General features: G+C 38.6%; 1 protein-coding gene across 2 annotated transcripts; it reads right to left on the minus strand.

Moving 5' to 3' along the window:
- Positions 1-66: 66 nt before the first annotated feature.
- Positions 67-13,085, minus strand: LOC122983104 (NACHT, LRR and PYD domains-containing protein 3-like). Of its 2 annotated transcripts, XM_044352858.1 has the most exons (11): positions 12,945-13,085; positions 10,928-11,074; positions 9,719-9,954; positions 6,321-8,088; positions 5,679-5,855; positions 4,683-4,856; positions 4,130-4,303; positions 3,109-3,282; positions 1,944-2,117; positions 1,443-1,616; positions 67-1,234 (listed from the first exon to the last, which is right to left on the minus strand). In XM_044352858.1, exons 1-11 carry the CDS (start codon positions 13,070-13,072, stop codon positions 1,216-1,218), a joined length of 3,345 nt encoding a protein of 1,114 aa, XP_044208793.1. In that variant the 5' UTR covers positions 13,073-13,085; the 3' UTR covers positions 67-1,215. The 2 variants fall into 2 exon arrangements, with proteins under 2 accessions (XP_044208793.1, XP_044208794.1); XM_044352859.1 differs by lacking the exon at positions 10,928-11,074.
- Between the last annotated feature and the right edge of the window lie 881 nt (positions 13,086-13,966).

Consider the following 13,966-nt stretch of genomic DNA (forward strand, 5'->3'; position numbering starts at 1 on the left):
GAATGACAAACAAATACATCAGTCCAGAAAAGTGTGAGAATATTTTTTTCCCTTTTGTCAATTAAATCAAAGGCCTGAGAGACTGTTAAATGACACAATTCTGAAGTGTCCTCGGGATGTTGTCATGCAGTGTCTGATAATAACTATAGATTTATATTTTATAATTCTAAACACCATTGGCAGTCAGCTTGGGTTTGGGGATAAGTCATTTTGTGCCTGATGTGTTTTATATGCACCTAAAATTAGAGAATCACTGATTTAGACTACATGTAGTTAATTGTGCTGCTTTCTATTCCCCCAGTCAAATGTAGGTGCAAGCAATTTGAGAAGTATTTCAAACTTTCAGCTGTCTTACTTAAACCAAACAACTCTGACAGTTCACTTTATTCAAATGTACATACATTTATAAATGTAAGTTACAGTATTCCACACATTTTGCACATTGTTCTGGGTGTTGGTAAGATGTAACCTCTAAAATTAGCTCTTAATGTTATTACAAATACAGTTCAAAGCAGACTGGATAAATTCAGGTTAGTGTTCAGGTTGTCAATGTTTTTAGCCATTAAATACCAGCAAAACCAGAGAGGGGCTCCCCTCTCTAGAGCCACGGAGCCAATTAGTTGCAATCTGCAACCTCGCTGCTAGATGCTACTAAATCCTACACATTGCACCTTTAAAATAAGACATCACATTTATGAAATATTCTATACATATAGCTGTAAAAACATTTAAAGTGTTATACAAACTGACTGTGCAAACATTTAAAACAAGATTCATCCCAGTTTTATCTTTTCCCTTTTAAATAAACAAAACTTGTGCAGAACATCTGTTGTACATTTAGCACTAAAATGTAGCCATGACCTATGAAGATGCTTAAATGCCGACTAATGAACAGAAATGCCTGGTGGGTATTAAGTCATGCTTTATTGTGGTTTTGTGCTTTAAGGAAAAAAACTGCCACAACTATCAGTGAGTATCGCTGTGCTTGCAGTATCACTGTGCAGTGACTTCTGCAGGCACAAACTGAAGAGATTGTACTTTTCAAATAGGGCGAACAGTTGGACAGTCAGTAGAAAATCATGTCCTATATCTGATTGTAGTAAAACACAGCTGCAGTGTTGCAGTGATGTGCTGAATGTGGCAGCCCCAGAGTCTGCAGCAACATGTCACGGCCAGCGATGAGAAGCATTTTGGTCAGATGGATGCAATCAAAGTTCACTCCATTTCTTCCATTCTGTAGGGATGAACAACAGTGATCCAAAAGTTTAATACATTCTTACATTAATGCTTTTTGTGCAATCCTTGAGCCTGTCACCATTCTTTTCTCATATGATCACGGGGAAAAGCAGCCATTACAAAGTTTGAGGTTTACAAGGACATGCAGAATTTTTGGTTTTCCACTAACTAAAAATAATACAGACTGACTCAACCCTGCTACTGACCTGAGAGTCTCCAGTCTACAGTGTGGACTGTCCAGGACTTCAGACAGCAGCTTAACTCCAGAAACCTTTAGGTTGTTTTTACTTAGGTCCAGTTCTCTCAGACTAGAAGGGTTGGACTTGAGCGCTGAGGCCAGAGAAACACAACCTTCATCTGTGACCCGACAACGCATCAATCTGAAGAGAAAAAAAGAATTTTTATGAGGGAAATTTTTTGTTTTTCAATTTTTTGACAAACTGGTACAACTACTATCACTACAGCAAAGTTCATGATGCACTGCAATGATTGACTGGAAGTGTTGATGGCCCTGTCACGTTTCATCATGTGACAAAGTTTGTGAAGCAGTGAGGAATACCAGCCTCCTGCATTAACACACTTGAATAATATCTCTAATTGCAAAATCCACCCCAAGAGGGAATCTTGTTCTCTGAAAACCCCTTTCATGAACAAATCATTCCTTACGTTCAAGTAAAGTCCTCACAAAGGTAAATGACATTCCTTACCTCAGATTCTCTAGTCTACAGTGCGGACTCTCCAATCCAGCAGACAGCAGCTTCACTCCTGAATCCAGTAGATCATTTTCACTTACATCAAGCTCTCTCAGATGGGAGGATTCAGACATTAAAGCAGAGGCCAGAGGAGCACAACAACCCTCTGACAACCAGCTGCACCTCAATCTAAACAGAGTTAGAGAAAACAGTATTCTTGGGTTTGAAATGCTGCTTGAAAACATCAGGATTCCAGGTTCAAAACCTGGAATCAGCACTAGATAACCTCTTCAACCATGTAAAACACAAACTCACCATTACAATGCATGTTGCACAGTGAAGTACTACTAAAACCCACAGAGCTTGATTTGAAATGATACTCAAGATATCAAGACTTCCAACAATACCAAATACATATCTAACTGACATGTATAAATACTTCACTCAATATGAAAGTGTGGCTTCAGTAAGGAACTTGAAGGTACAAGGACTTTAAAAAAAATCATGAATTTCCAACTAAATAGAAGCTAATTATGTTGCGCTCTTGCCATCAGCTCCTCAAAACGTCCCCAGTAACTGTTAATATCATTCCTGGGTTGTGATGCTGGGTTTTAAACTAGTACATTTATTCAAGTACTGTATTTTTAAGTACACTTTTGAGGTACCACTTACTGCTACTTTATACTTCTATATAAACTTCAGGGAGAAATATTGTTCTTTTTACTCCATTATATTTATTTGACAGCTACAGTTACTTTGCAGAATTTACATACAAAAAAATGAAAGTCTTTAGGGTTTCCAAATTGACCTTGCTCCTTGCTTCAAGCTTTAGAATAAAGGAGACATTCAAGGCTGGGCCTCCTAAATTTCCTAACTCCTGTTTGGAGACACTGGACACCTTCCTTTAAAAAGGAGCTCAAGACCTATCTGTTCAGACTTATTTTATTTACTTACTTATTTACTTATTTTATTTATGTATTATTCATTATGTGTATTTATTATATCATATCTGTATTTTATATCTTGCTTTTGTCTTTTATTATCAAGCGCCTTGTAATGTCTGTTACTCACTCAATGAATCACCACAATACTTTTATCCTTGTACTAATGTATAGAAAATACAGTATTATAATACTGATTTAATATTTATGTTATTGCAGAACTGAAAAAATGTGCTCACCTCAGAGCTTCCAGTCTACAGTGTGGATCCTGCAGTCCAGCACAGAGCACATTCACTCCTGAATCCTGCAGGTCGTTATTACTCAGTTCTAAGTCTCTCAGGCTGGAGGGGTCAGACTTAAGAGCTGAGGCCAGAGAGGTACAGCAGTTCTCCGTCAGCCCACATCTATCAAGTCTGTAATTAGAGAAATGAATATTAATGCTGTAGTAAAAACAAACATTTGTTACTGGTTCAACCCTAGTTCAATGAACACAGACAGTCCTCAAACAGGCTCTATACACCTCATCACTCCTGTGAAGCAACACACTTCCAATTTGCATGAACTGGAATCAGGACATGCCCGCCAATGACGTCTGATATTACCTGTATAAATGGCTGTCTCACCCTTCTTTGGCGTTCTTGAAGTCAGCAACTAAGGGCTTTAACTGTGCCCACAGAATTAAGATTACAGATTTCTTGCCTCACGAAAAGCATTTCATCAAATTCTCTTTGCAAAAGAGAAGTGATGGAAATAAGGAGACACCTTGGAGAATTAGGACGCACTCTGGCTATCTAATTACCATTCTGACACACATTTCTAAAACTTCAAAGGTGGTGACAGTCAAAAGTGCTGAAAATCCTAAAAGACGAGACACACTCTCAAGCAAACAAAGCTTGTCATTTAGGAGCGCTTTTCTGTGTCCACTTTTTGTGACATGTTGAGAGGAACATTGGAAAGAAATGGCACACTGTTCCATCACTCTCCATGTGAGAGGAGGTGGAGGGGCTATTACCCAGGGAAACTGATTGCATTAAAGGAAGAAATATTTCTTGCTTGTAGTTTGATTAAATGGCTGTATTGGTCTGTAGATCTGAGCTGGAGGTTTGTAACTGCATTAACAGCACAATGCATATTTCATTGCAGTACATGTGAAATAGAACTTGAACCTTTTATCCATTACATCATCTTTCAGTCACCATCTGCATACAAGAACAAATATTTTCTCATTAAAGATATAAAGATACACAGAACTGCACTAACCTCAGAGTCGTCAGTCCACAGTGAGGATTCTCCAATGCAGCAGACAGCCGATTTACTCCTAAATCCTTCAGTTTGTTTTTACTCAGGTCTAGCACTCTCATATGGGAGGGGTTGGACTTCAAAGCTGAGGCCAGATATGCACAGCAGCTCTCCGACAGCCTGCAGCAACTTAATCTGTATATAGAATTTTAACCATTTATTGCGGATGTATATGAAATTAATATGAAATTGTTTACACTTGCATGCCCAACTCCCAGCACATGAACCTACTGTAACAGTAGGCCAGGTTGAAAAAGATGCAAATTCAGCAGGGAAACATGTTTTAATATATTAATGACAATGCCACAGTTTGAAATAAATATGTGTAGTTTGTAAATACAGTATGTTGCAATATATCGTTGCAGTATAGTGTTATTCCAAGGTGAATCTTATCAGTATGGACTAGTATACAAAGGAATCTTGGGAAGCACAGAATTCAGTGCCACCCCCTACTGTAACCACAGTAATTATACAAAATTAATCTCTGCACAAAGTTAATAAAATGTTGTCTGACCTCAGTGTCACCAGTCTACAGTGTGGACTCTCCAACCCAGTAGACAGTAGCTTCACCCCTGAGTCCTTAAGATAGTTGTTGTTACTTAAATCCAGTTCTCTCAGATGGGAGCTGGATTTCAGGGCTGATGCCAGAGAACCACAACAACTTTCTGACAAACTGCAGTTCTTCAATCTGAAAAATATGATAAAGGATATGATTAAAACACACATTCCAATCAGATCACTTAAGGCCTAATCTGTAGCTCAACATTGCTATGCTCTAATCAGTTGGTGCTTGTATTAAAATATTGACATTACCATCTTATTTATGTGGATCAACATGATATCAGCCTTATATAGATGTATTTAAAATCAAATGTCATCATAAAGTTCATATTATGCAGTTACAAGAAGAAATCCATACAGTCCAAGGTCCAGAGCGACAAATCTTATTGTGTCTTTAAAACATAAAATCCAAATTCCAGCTCACTGACAATAAATCTGAAATTATATTATTTGCAGCATCTAACCAACATGACTTATTCTCTTCATCTTGGCACATTGTCCCCTTTTGTTAAACTACATGCCAGAGATCTTGGAATCATATTTGATTCAGTGTTGAAGTTCGACAAACAGATCAAGCAGGAAGTTAAATCAAGTCATCTTTCAGCTCTGCATTGTCTCTAAACTCAGATCAATTCTCTGTACCTCTGACCTACAAAAAGTAATCCAGCCCTTTATATCATCCCACCTTGGTTATTGTAACTTATGCATCAAAAACAAGGTCTAACAATGTAAAAAAAAAAAAAAAATAGGGACGACATTACTCCCATTCTCTTCTCCTTACACTGGCTCCCTGTTTGCTATAGAATTGAATTTAAAATCATGATGTTTGCTTACAAAGTGTTATATGGTCTAGCCCCTTCTTATATTGTATAACTCCATATCACACTATCAGAAACATGAGGAGGAGAAGAAAAAGAATGAGTAAAGAGCTATCTGAAAGTGGTCTGACCTTAGAATCTCCAGTCTGCAGTTTGGACTCTCCAGTCCAACCGACAGCAGATTCACTCCTGAATCCAACAAATAGTCATTTTCACTGAGATCCAGCTGTCGCAGATGGGAGGGGTTGGACATCAGAGCTGAGGACAGGACTTCACAATGACATTCAGAGAGTCCACAGCCAGAGAGTCTGCAAACACATGATGATGAGTCAGTATTAGCCAAAGCAGCATAGGTACTTTGCCCTGATATACATAATTAATTAGCAGTACCATTAGTAATAGTAATACTAGCTAACTAATAGTGACCCACAGCTAGAAACACAATCAAGAGATTGAAAGAAGTATACTTTAAGGTATATTCAGCCAACCACATCTAAGACATAGTTTGCCAGTAAGTAGTGATAAGAAATTTTGTCAATATGACAAAATAATTTCAACTCAAAGGTCTACCTACTAGCTTTTTCATAGCTTTCAATCGCATCTCACAATCTTTATCAGTGATAGAATGGAATCAGTTACATACTTTGAGGTAAAATCAACATGTTTATAGAGAACATGTATGAGAAACTAAATATCTTAACTGTAACAAACCTTTTTGCAATAGACAGAAATTTTTGTGGTTTTACACTGTTGATATTCTCATCTGGACTTACCGAGCGTCTCTGCAGTTTCTCACAGCTGGGAGCAATCTCCGTCTTCCGTCACCTGATGTGTTGTACTTCTTCAGGTCCAACACATCTAGAACCTCTTCTGACATCTGCAGCATGTAGGCAAGAGCTGAGCAATGGGTCTTAGTGAGTTTCCTCTCCGATCTGTTCTCTGATTGCAGGTACTCTTGGATCTCCTGATGTACTGAGTGGTCATTCATCTCCATCAAACAGTGGAAGACATTGATGCTTCTGTCAGGGGAGATATCATAAGCATTCATCTTCTTCAGGTTGTTTATTGCTCTTTGAATCCTTTCTGGACTGCTCACTTTCCAACCCAGCAGACCTCCTAAGAGACTACAATTGGACTCCAATAACAGGCCGTGAAGGAAGCGAACAAAGAGGTCCAGATGGCCATTTCCACTGTACAGAGCTTTGTCTACAACTCTACTGAGGAAGTTATCCAGACCTGGGTCACTGCTATTTTTGCTATCTTCCCCCAAGAATGTCGCCAGTACTTCTATGTTCTTGTTGAGGTAACAGTGGACCATGTAGACCGCAGCGAGAAACTCCTGAATACTCAAATGAACAAAGCAGTAAATCAGCTTCTGAAAGAGTACACGCTCTCTCTTGAAGATCTCTGTGCAAAGTCCTGAGAAAAGGGCTTCCCTGAGATCAAGACCACACCGCTCCAAGTCTTCTTGGTAGAACATGATGTTCCCTTTTTCCAGATGTTCGAATGCAAGTCTTCCCAACTTCAGAAGGACATCTCTGTCTGTCTGCTCATGCCCATTATTATACTTCTGTGTCTTCCTCTTGGTCTGAACCAGCAGGAAATGGGAGTACATCTCAGTCAGAGTCTTGGGCAACTCTTTTTGTTCTGTCATCATCATATGCTCCAGAACTGTAGTAGTGATCCAACAGAAAACTGGGATGTGACACATAATGTAGAGGCTTCTGGATGCCTTGATGTGTGAGATGATTCTGCCGGACTGTGACTCATTATTGAATCTCCTCCTGAAGTACTCCTCCTTCTGAGGGTCAGTGAATCCTCGTACTTCTGTTACCCTATCTACAAATGCAGGCGGGATCTGATTCACTGCTGCAGGTCTGGAAGTGATCCAAAGGAGAGCTGAGGGAAGCAGATTCCCCTTGATGAGGCTTGTCAACAGCACGTTAACTGGTGATGTCTGTGTGACGTCCGATACAACATCATTGTTCTGGAAGTCCAACAAAAGTCTGCTTTCGTCCAGTCCATCAAAGATTAACAGCACTTTACAGACAGCAAGCATTTCTGCTGTGACCATGTGTAATGATGGATCAAAGTCTTGAAGCAGCCTGAGAAGACTGTACTGCTCCTCTTTGATCAAGTTCAGCTCCCGGAACGAAAGCAGAATCACAACGCTAACATCTTGATTTTCAAAGCCGTCTGCCCAGTCAAGAGTAAACTTCTGCACTGTGAAGGTTTTTCCAATGCCAGCAATGCCACTCATCAGAACCACTCTGATCAATCTCTTTTGGCCAGGTAAGACCTTAAAGATGTCGTGGCATTTGATTGGAGTGTCATGCAGGGTTTTGGACATCGTCTCAAGCTGCCACACCTCATGTTGGATAGTAACCCCTTCGCACTGTCCCTCAGTGATGTAGAGCTCCGTGTAGATCCTGTTCAGGTGGGTTTTTTGTCCTGCTTCAGCAGTTCCTTCTAGTGCAAATTCACATTTCTTTCTAAGACTGATCTTGTGTTTGCCTAAAACCTCCTGCAGGCAGCCAGTTACTAAAAGATATGTAGTAAAAGAATAAATAAGGTTAAAGACGTATACTGTATTATCACAGTTGGAACATCTCTATTTACACTGTAACTTTGCTAAGTCAACCATAATCAAAACATTGTCACAGCGAGTGATTTGTCACCCAGTGCATTATTCAGATAATATGGGGAAAAGAAGACACTACCAACTAGAGACAGAGAGTAAGCCACCAACAACAGACTGCTTTATTAAAAAAAATAATGTAATATATGCTATCATGTGTGAACTAGCTACCGTTGTCATAATAACTGCCTGGTCCAGTTCATTTTGCCATTTCTGCCTCAGTCCCTGCTATTCTCCACCTGTCCACCAGATGCCCCCCAGACTTTCTCACCTGATTCCCACACCCAACAGCTCACCTGTCCCTCATTCCACCTAATCAACTGCGTTCAGAATCACATACTAACGTACTATTCATACTAAGTATGACGTCAAACTGAGTATGTAGTGTGTTCCAACTGCATAGTATGTGGATTTTGTGTATGCAAGAAATGAGATGTATAATAGATTAGCAAGAATTTCTGAGTATGTGATGTGAACTGACTGGACATACTCAACCACCCCAAAATGCACTGTCTCTCTTGACTGACCAGTCTCCCCACGTCTCCAAAAACGTTGGAGAAAATATCCAAACAGACGTTATTTGAATAAACTGACCACATATTGGGAATCTAAATGGTTACTTTCTTGCCTGAAAAAATGTTGAAACTTAATAAAGTGACATATTAACAGTCCCAGAGTGTAGATTACAACAGCTTTTAGCCTGGTTTAAAATCTCCACCATCATTGCAGCATGGTGCGAAATGTGTTCTGGGATATTTGGCTGTCTTGCTTGACTCTACTTAAGTGTGAACAGTATGCTGGTAATGACATACTTAATCATTTATTTAGTAGGCAGTATGGAGTACATACTGATTGTGTATGTAGTAGGCAGTACGTTAGTATGCGACTTCGAACGCAGCCCCAGTCTGTACTGAATACGTGCCCATTTTCCACCTGTACCTGTTATTCTGTACCTGCCCTCTGGAGTTTTTCGTCTGTTTGAATTGCCTTCCTGTTGTCAACCTGTAAGCCTATTTATGTTGAATTATTAAAACTCCTTTTAATCTACTTGTCCTGCACTGATTTGTGCATTTGGGTCCTTCTCCTGTTTGCTTCAAACTCACAACCTTAACAACCATATGATACAACATGGGTTTGTCTGTTACCTCATTAATAATCTAATCATTTATTGATGTCTTCTGTTGTACTTGTTTTTGTTTTTATTTTTCTAAAGTGAAGATAGCTGTGTAAATATGAGATTTATCTTTACTTAACATTGTAACTAACTTGTATGCTGCAACCTGTTTTTACAAAGTTTAAAACGTAACTCCCACACAAGATTCAAACTTACACACACTACTGAAACAGGCTGCTGGTTGTCTTTTTAGTTACCTCATACATACATTTTATAGTAATATTTGTATTTTATGAAATGTTTAAACATTTTAAATGTGCTAAACATGCTGCATGTTATAGAAAAAAAGAAGTGTGACTGCAGCAACACAATAAGTCCTGTTTTAGAAATAATAACAGTAGATAGACTGCCAGCCTTACTTGTTTCAGTGCTGGTTTGACTTGGTGTTTGCAGTCCAGGACTTTTTCTGGATCTTTTTCCACATTGGGGACATGAGAATTCTCCTGTTGGTTCACACAGTTCCCAGTATGCATCAATGCATTGCCTGCAGACACGGTGGCCACATCTCATAGTGACCGGATCCCTCAGGACCTCCTGGCACAAAGCACAGCAGGACAGCTGGTCCTTGATAACAACACTTGTCCTTTTCCTCTCTCTGTGAAGATGAAGGTATTTTCTTTTTAACTTAAAACCTTGTTATTGTTTACTGTTTTTTTTTTTTTTTTTTAAAAGACAAATTTTTTCAGCAATACTAATAGCACAATGCAGACAGAACATGTAATGTTTCTTTTGTAAATGTCTCACACGGTTTAAATAATCACATTTAACCAGCCATTGTGAGTAAGCCATTGCTTTTTTTTTTAATTTCTTGATTGTGTCATAATCATCATGAGTGAAAACAATCTTCAGTATAACCTGAGTTAATTTATTGCTTGATCACTACTTAATACACATAATATCAGATGATTATAGTAATTCTAGTGTCTGAAAAAATAAATAAAATGCAATTTAAGTTACATTATCTGTCAGTTATGCCTGTGGAGGCTTTAAGGAGGGGGGTTACGTTGGTGTTTGGGCAGAGAGGAGAAACTGAAGGTGCAATATGCTTTTTTCTTTTTTGTCTGAGCCATACTGGGGTAGTTGTTCAGGAGTTAGTGCCGTCAAAATTGGTGAAAAGTTGTTGGTTTTTTGGGGGGTTTTTTTTAATTAAATTGAGATTTTTATGTCCTTAATATAGACACTGATGCAATATTGAATTCACAGTAGGATTTCCCCTACTTAGGGCCATCTATGATTCATTATGACAAGTCAAAAAAATGAAAAATTAAAAAAAAAAAAATTAGGATTGTGAAATCATGGACAGACACAGAAAGAGAGTGCACACCACTTTGCTCTACAATATGCAAGTATATGTGTGTGTTTGCATGAGTGTCAGCACAATGAGTTGTACTAAATGAGCTCTAATTGTGCTGTTATAAGTTGTATTTAAACTGTAACTCTACTCTGTAACTGTAAAGATGAAGGGATACATCAACCTAATGTAAAACAGTTTAACATCTGTAACTCTAAAATCAAGAAATTCTGACAGATCAACTTTTGCCCCCAACAAGAACATGGCAAACTCTTACTTTGTGTCGAAAGGTCCAGGTTCATTACTGAAGGCTAGAGGACTCTCTCTGGAGTGGTCACTCTTCAGAGACACACAGCTGGACACTGGAGACTGTGCTCTGCCTTCTTCCTTCCCATGAACACTCATCTTTAGGACTTGTTTCAGTCTAACAGGCAAATGAGTAACACAAGCTCACATCAGACATTGACATCAGTGTGACTTCACTGATATACTGCACACCTCACTCCACTCACCATAGGATGCTTCTGTAGATGATTTTTGACTAATTAACCACATACATAACTTTTTACTAAGATCAGACTAATTTTCTTGAAACTATTATTACCGGCGTTCATAATACTGCTGCCCATATGACATATCATATATAACTTTTGACCCCAACAAAAATGAGGAGAACTCATACTTTGTGTCGAAAGGTCCAGGTTCATTACTGAAGGCTAGAGGACTCTCTCTGGAGTGGTCACTCTTCAGAGACACACAGCTGGACACTGGAGACTCTGCTCTGCCGTCTTCCTTCCCATGAACACTCATCTCTGGTATGCTACACCCTGTATATGTACTGTATATAGAAAGGAAATGTCCAAATGTCATGTCATGTCCGAAGAGAGAAAATTTTCATGGTATGTTCTTCAAGCACATGTCATATTGACTTTCCGATGGAAAAAACAGCCTGGTTTACAACAATTCTATCCATGTGAAGCAGAGACTGGTGATGGTTTCTCACTCTCTATTCAAAAGGGCAACTGCACCTAAAACAAGTTTACCCTACCCATTGCTGCATGTGTTATGGCATGTCCCAAAACTTGTCAAGAGGGCTTTACATGCCTGAACACACAAGTCTGATGACACAACAGCTCTTGGTCAGTGGTTTATGGTAAATGCTAAGTTTGGGGAGTTAAACCAACTGAATTTTTGGCCAACGAGGGGGTCAGTGGAAACAAGTTGTGAACACAACATTGACATAATAACCTTTTAAGCTGATATGGTGAACTTGTTAGCAAACAGCTGCTTATTTACACATCCAGCAATTACGAATCAATATTATAATTCATTTGGAGCCGTGTTTCTGTCCACCTGTTGAATGTAAGTCCAATAGTCACTCTCCTTTAGCTTTTTGGTCTTTATCAATTCTTAAGGTAAATTAAATATCTATAGGGACGGGGGGAAATAACTTGAATGCAAAATGCTCCAATATGTTAACCAGCTGGTCGCTAAAACTGCCTGTTTGCAGTTTGATGCTGAGCAGGTAGTGTACAGTGGGTTTTTAGAGCTTTTTCTCTTAAAACCTATGAGAGCGGTGAGAGTGAAACAAAACAGTAAAGTTGCAACCGGACAGCTAAACAATGAGCTGAAACACACTATAAAGCTCTATAAAGCTGAAGGGAGCTGCAGAGTCAGGTGGTAATTCTCTGTAGGTTAATCTCTACAAGCAACGCATCTGACACATAGTCATTTAATACATTGTTGTTATAAAAAATATATAGCTGCTTTAAAAAAAAAATCCTTTCCACTTTGTACACATTTGTAGCTGTGTCACAGCGAGATGACGTAATATACCATAAAGTGCAGTGAACAGTTTCTTCTTGTTTCCAAAAAATGCAACAAATTTTGAATACATGAGGACTTAAAATACAAGGTAAAAATCACCCAATCTTCTCCTTTTGAAAAAATATGGGTATTTCTTTAGGTGAAATTCTGTAAAAACAGAAAATTATATTTTTCATTTGAACAACAGTGCCCAGGTAAAGGTGAAAGGAAACATGCAGTTTATGTTCTTGATACTTTTTCAATAAAATAATATTCACCTTAGCTCATTTTTTAAACTTATTTCCTCAATATTATTAATTGTTCATTTTAAAAAGTGGATTGCAGGTTTTACTCAAAAAGCATGACAAAGGGCATGACAAAAAACATTTGAGAACCACTAAAAATCTGTCTAACATCTGTAGACTCTAAAATCAAGACATTCTGACAGATCAACTTTTGCCCCCAACAAGAATAAGGAGAACTCTTACTTTGTGTTGAAAGGTCCAGGTTCATTGCTGAAGGCTAGAGGACTCTCTCTGGACTGGTCACTCTTCAGAGACACACAGCTGGACGCTGGGGATTCTGCTCTGCTCTCTTCTTTCCCATGAAAACTCATGTTTGGGACCCGTGTCAGTCTAACAGGCAAATGAGTAACACAAGGTCACATCAGACAGGTCCAGGTTCATTACTGAAGGCTAGAGGACTCTCTCTGGAGTGATCACTCTTCAGAGACACACAGCTGGACACTGGAGACTCTGCTCTGCCGTCTTCCTTCCCATGAACACTCATCTTTGGGACTCGTGTCAGTCTAACAGGCAAATGAGTAACACAAGCTCACATCAGACATTGATATCAGTGTGATTTCACTAATATACTGCACACCTCACTCCACTCACCATAAGATGCTTCAGTAGATGATTTTTGACTAATTAACCACATGCATAACTTTTTACTAAGATCAAACTAATTTTCTTGAAACTACTATTACTGGCTTTCATGATACTGCTGCCCAGATGACATATTATTAGCCTGTTACTCAATTATTTAGGCTAATTCCCAAAACAGTCACTGTCAGCTTGTTCCTCATCCAAGGTTTTATACTGGAAAAATGTGTCTCAGCATTGTGTACACACACCCACAAATGGTATGCTTCTATTGATCAAAAGATACAGTGCTATCCTTATATGTTGTTATCAAGGTAAAAAAAAGTCTCTTTTCTGTTGTCCCCTTGACAAAAAAGTGGGACATCTAAGCATGGACTTGTTTTGCCAAAGATGTTTCACCCAGATATCTTGCCACAACACTTCTTGTAACTGAACAGTTACTTTATTTGTATAACATCATCATCATGGGTGTGTTTGGAATTTAAAGAGAGACTGTTTGGCATATGTTCAGGGAGTCTGACTGGGCAAATAAATTTTGACTTTGAAAAACATAAAGGCTTTAAGTAAATATAAATTGGCCAGACATTTTATTAAAAAAACTTATTGTCTCTGACCACAGATCAAAA

Source organism: Thunnus albacares, chromosome 5 (genome assembly GCF_914725855.1).
Source record: "Thunnus albacares chromosome 5, fThuAlb1.1, whole genome shotgun sequence".
NCBI classification, from domain to species: Eukaryota; Metazoa; Chordata; class Actinopteri; order Scombriformes; family Scombridae; genus Thunnus; species Thunnus albacares.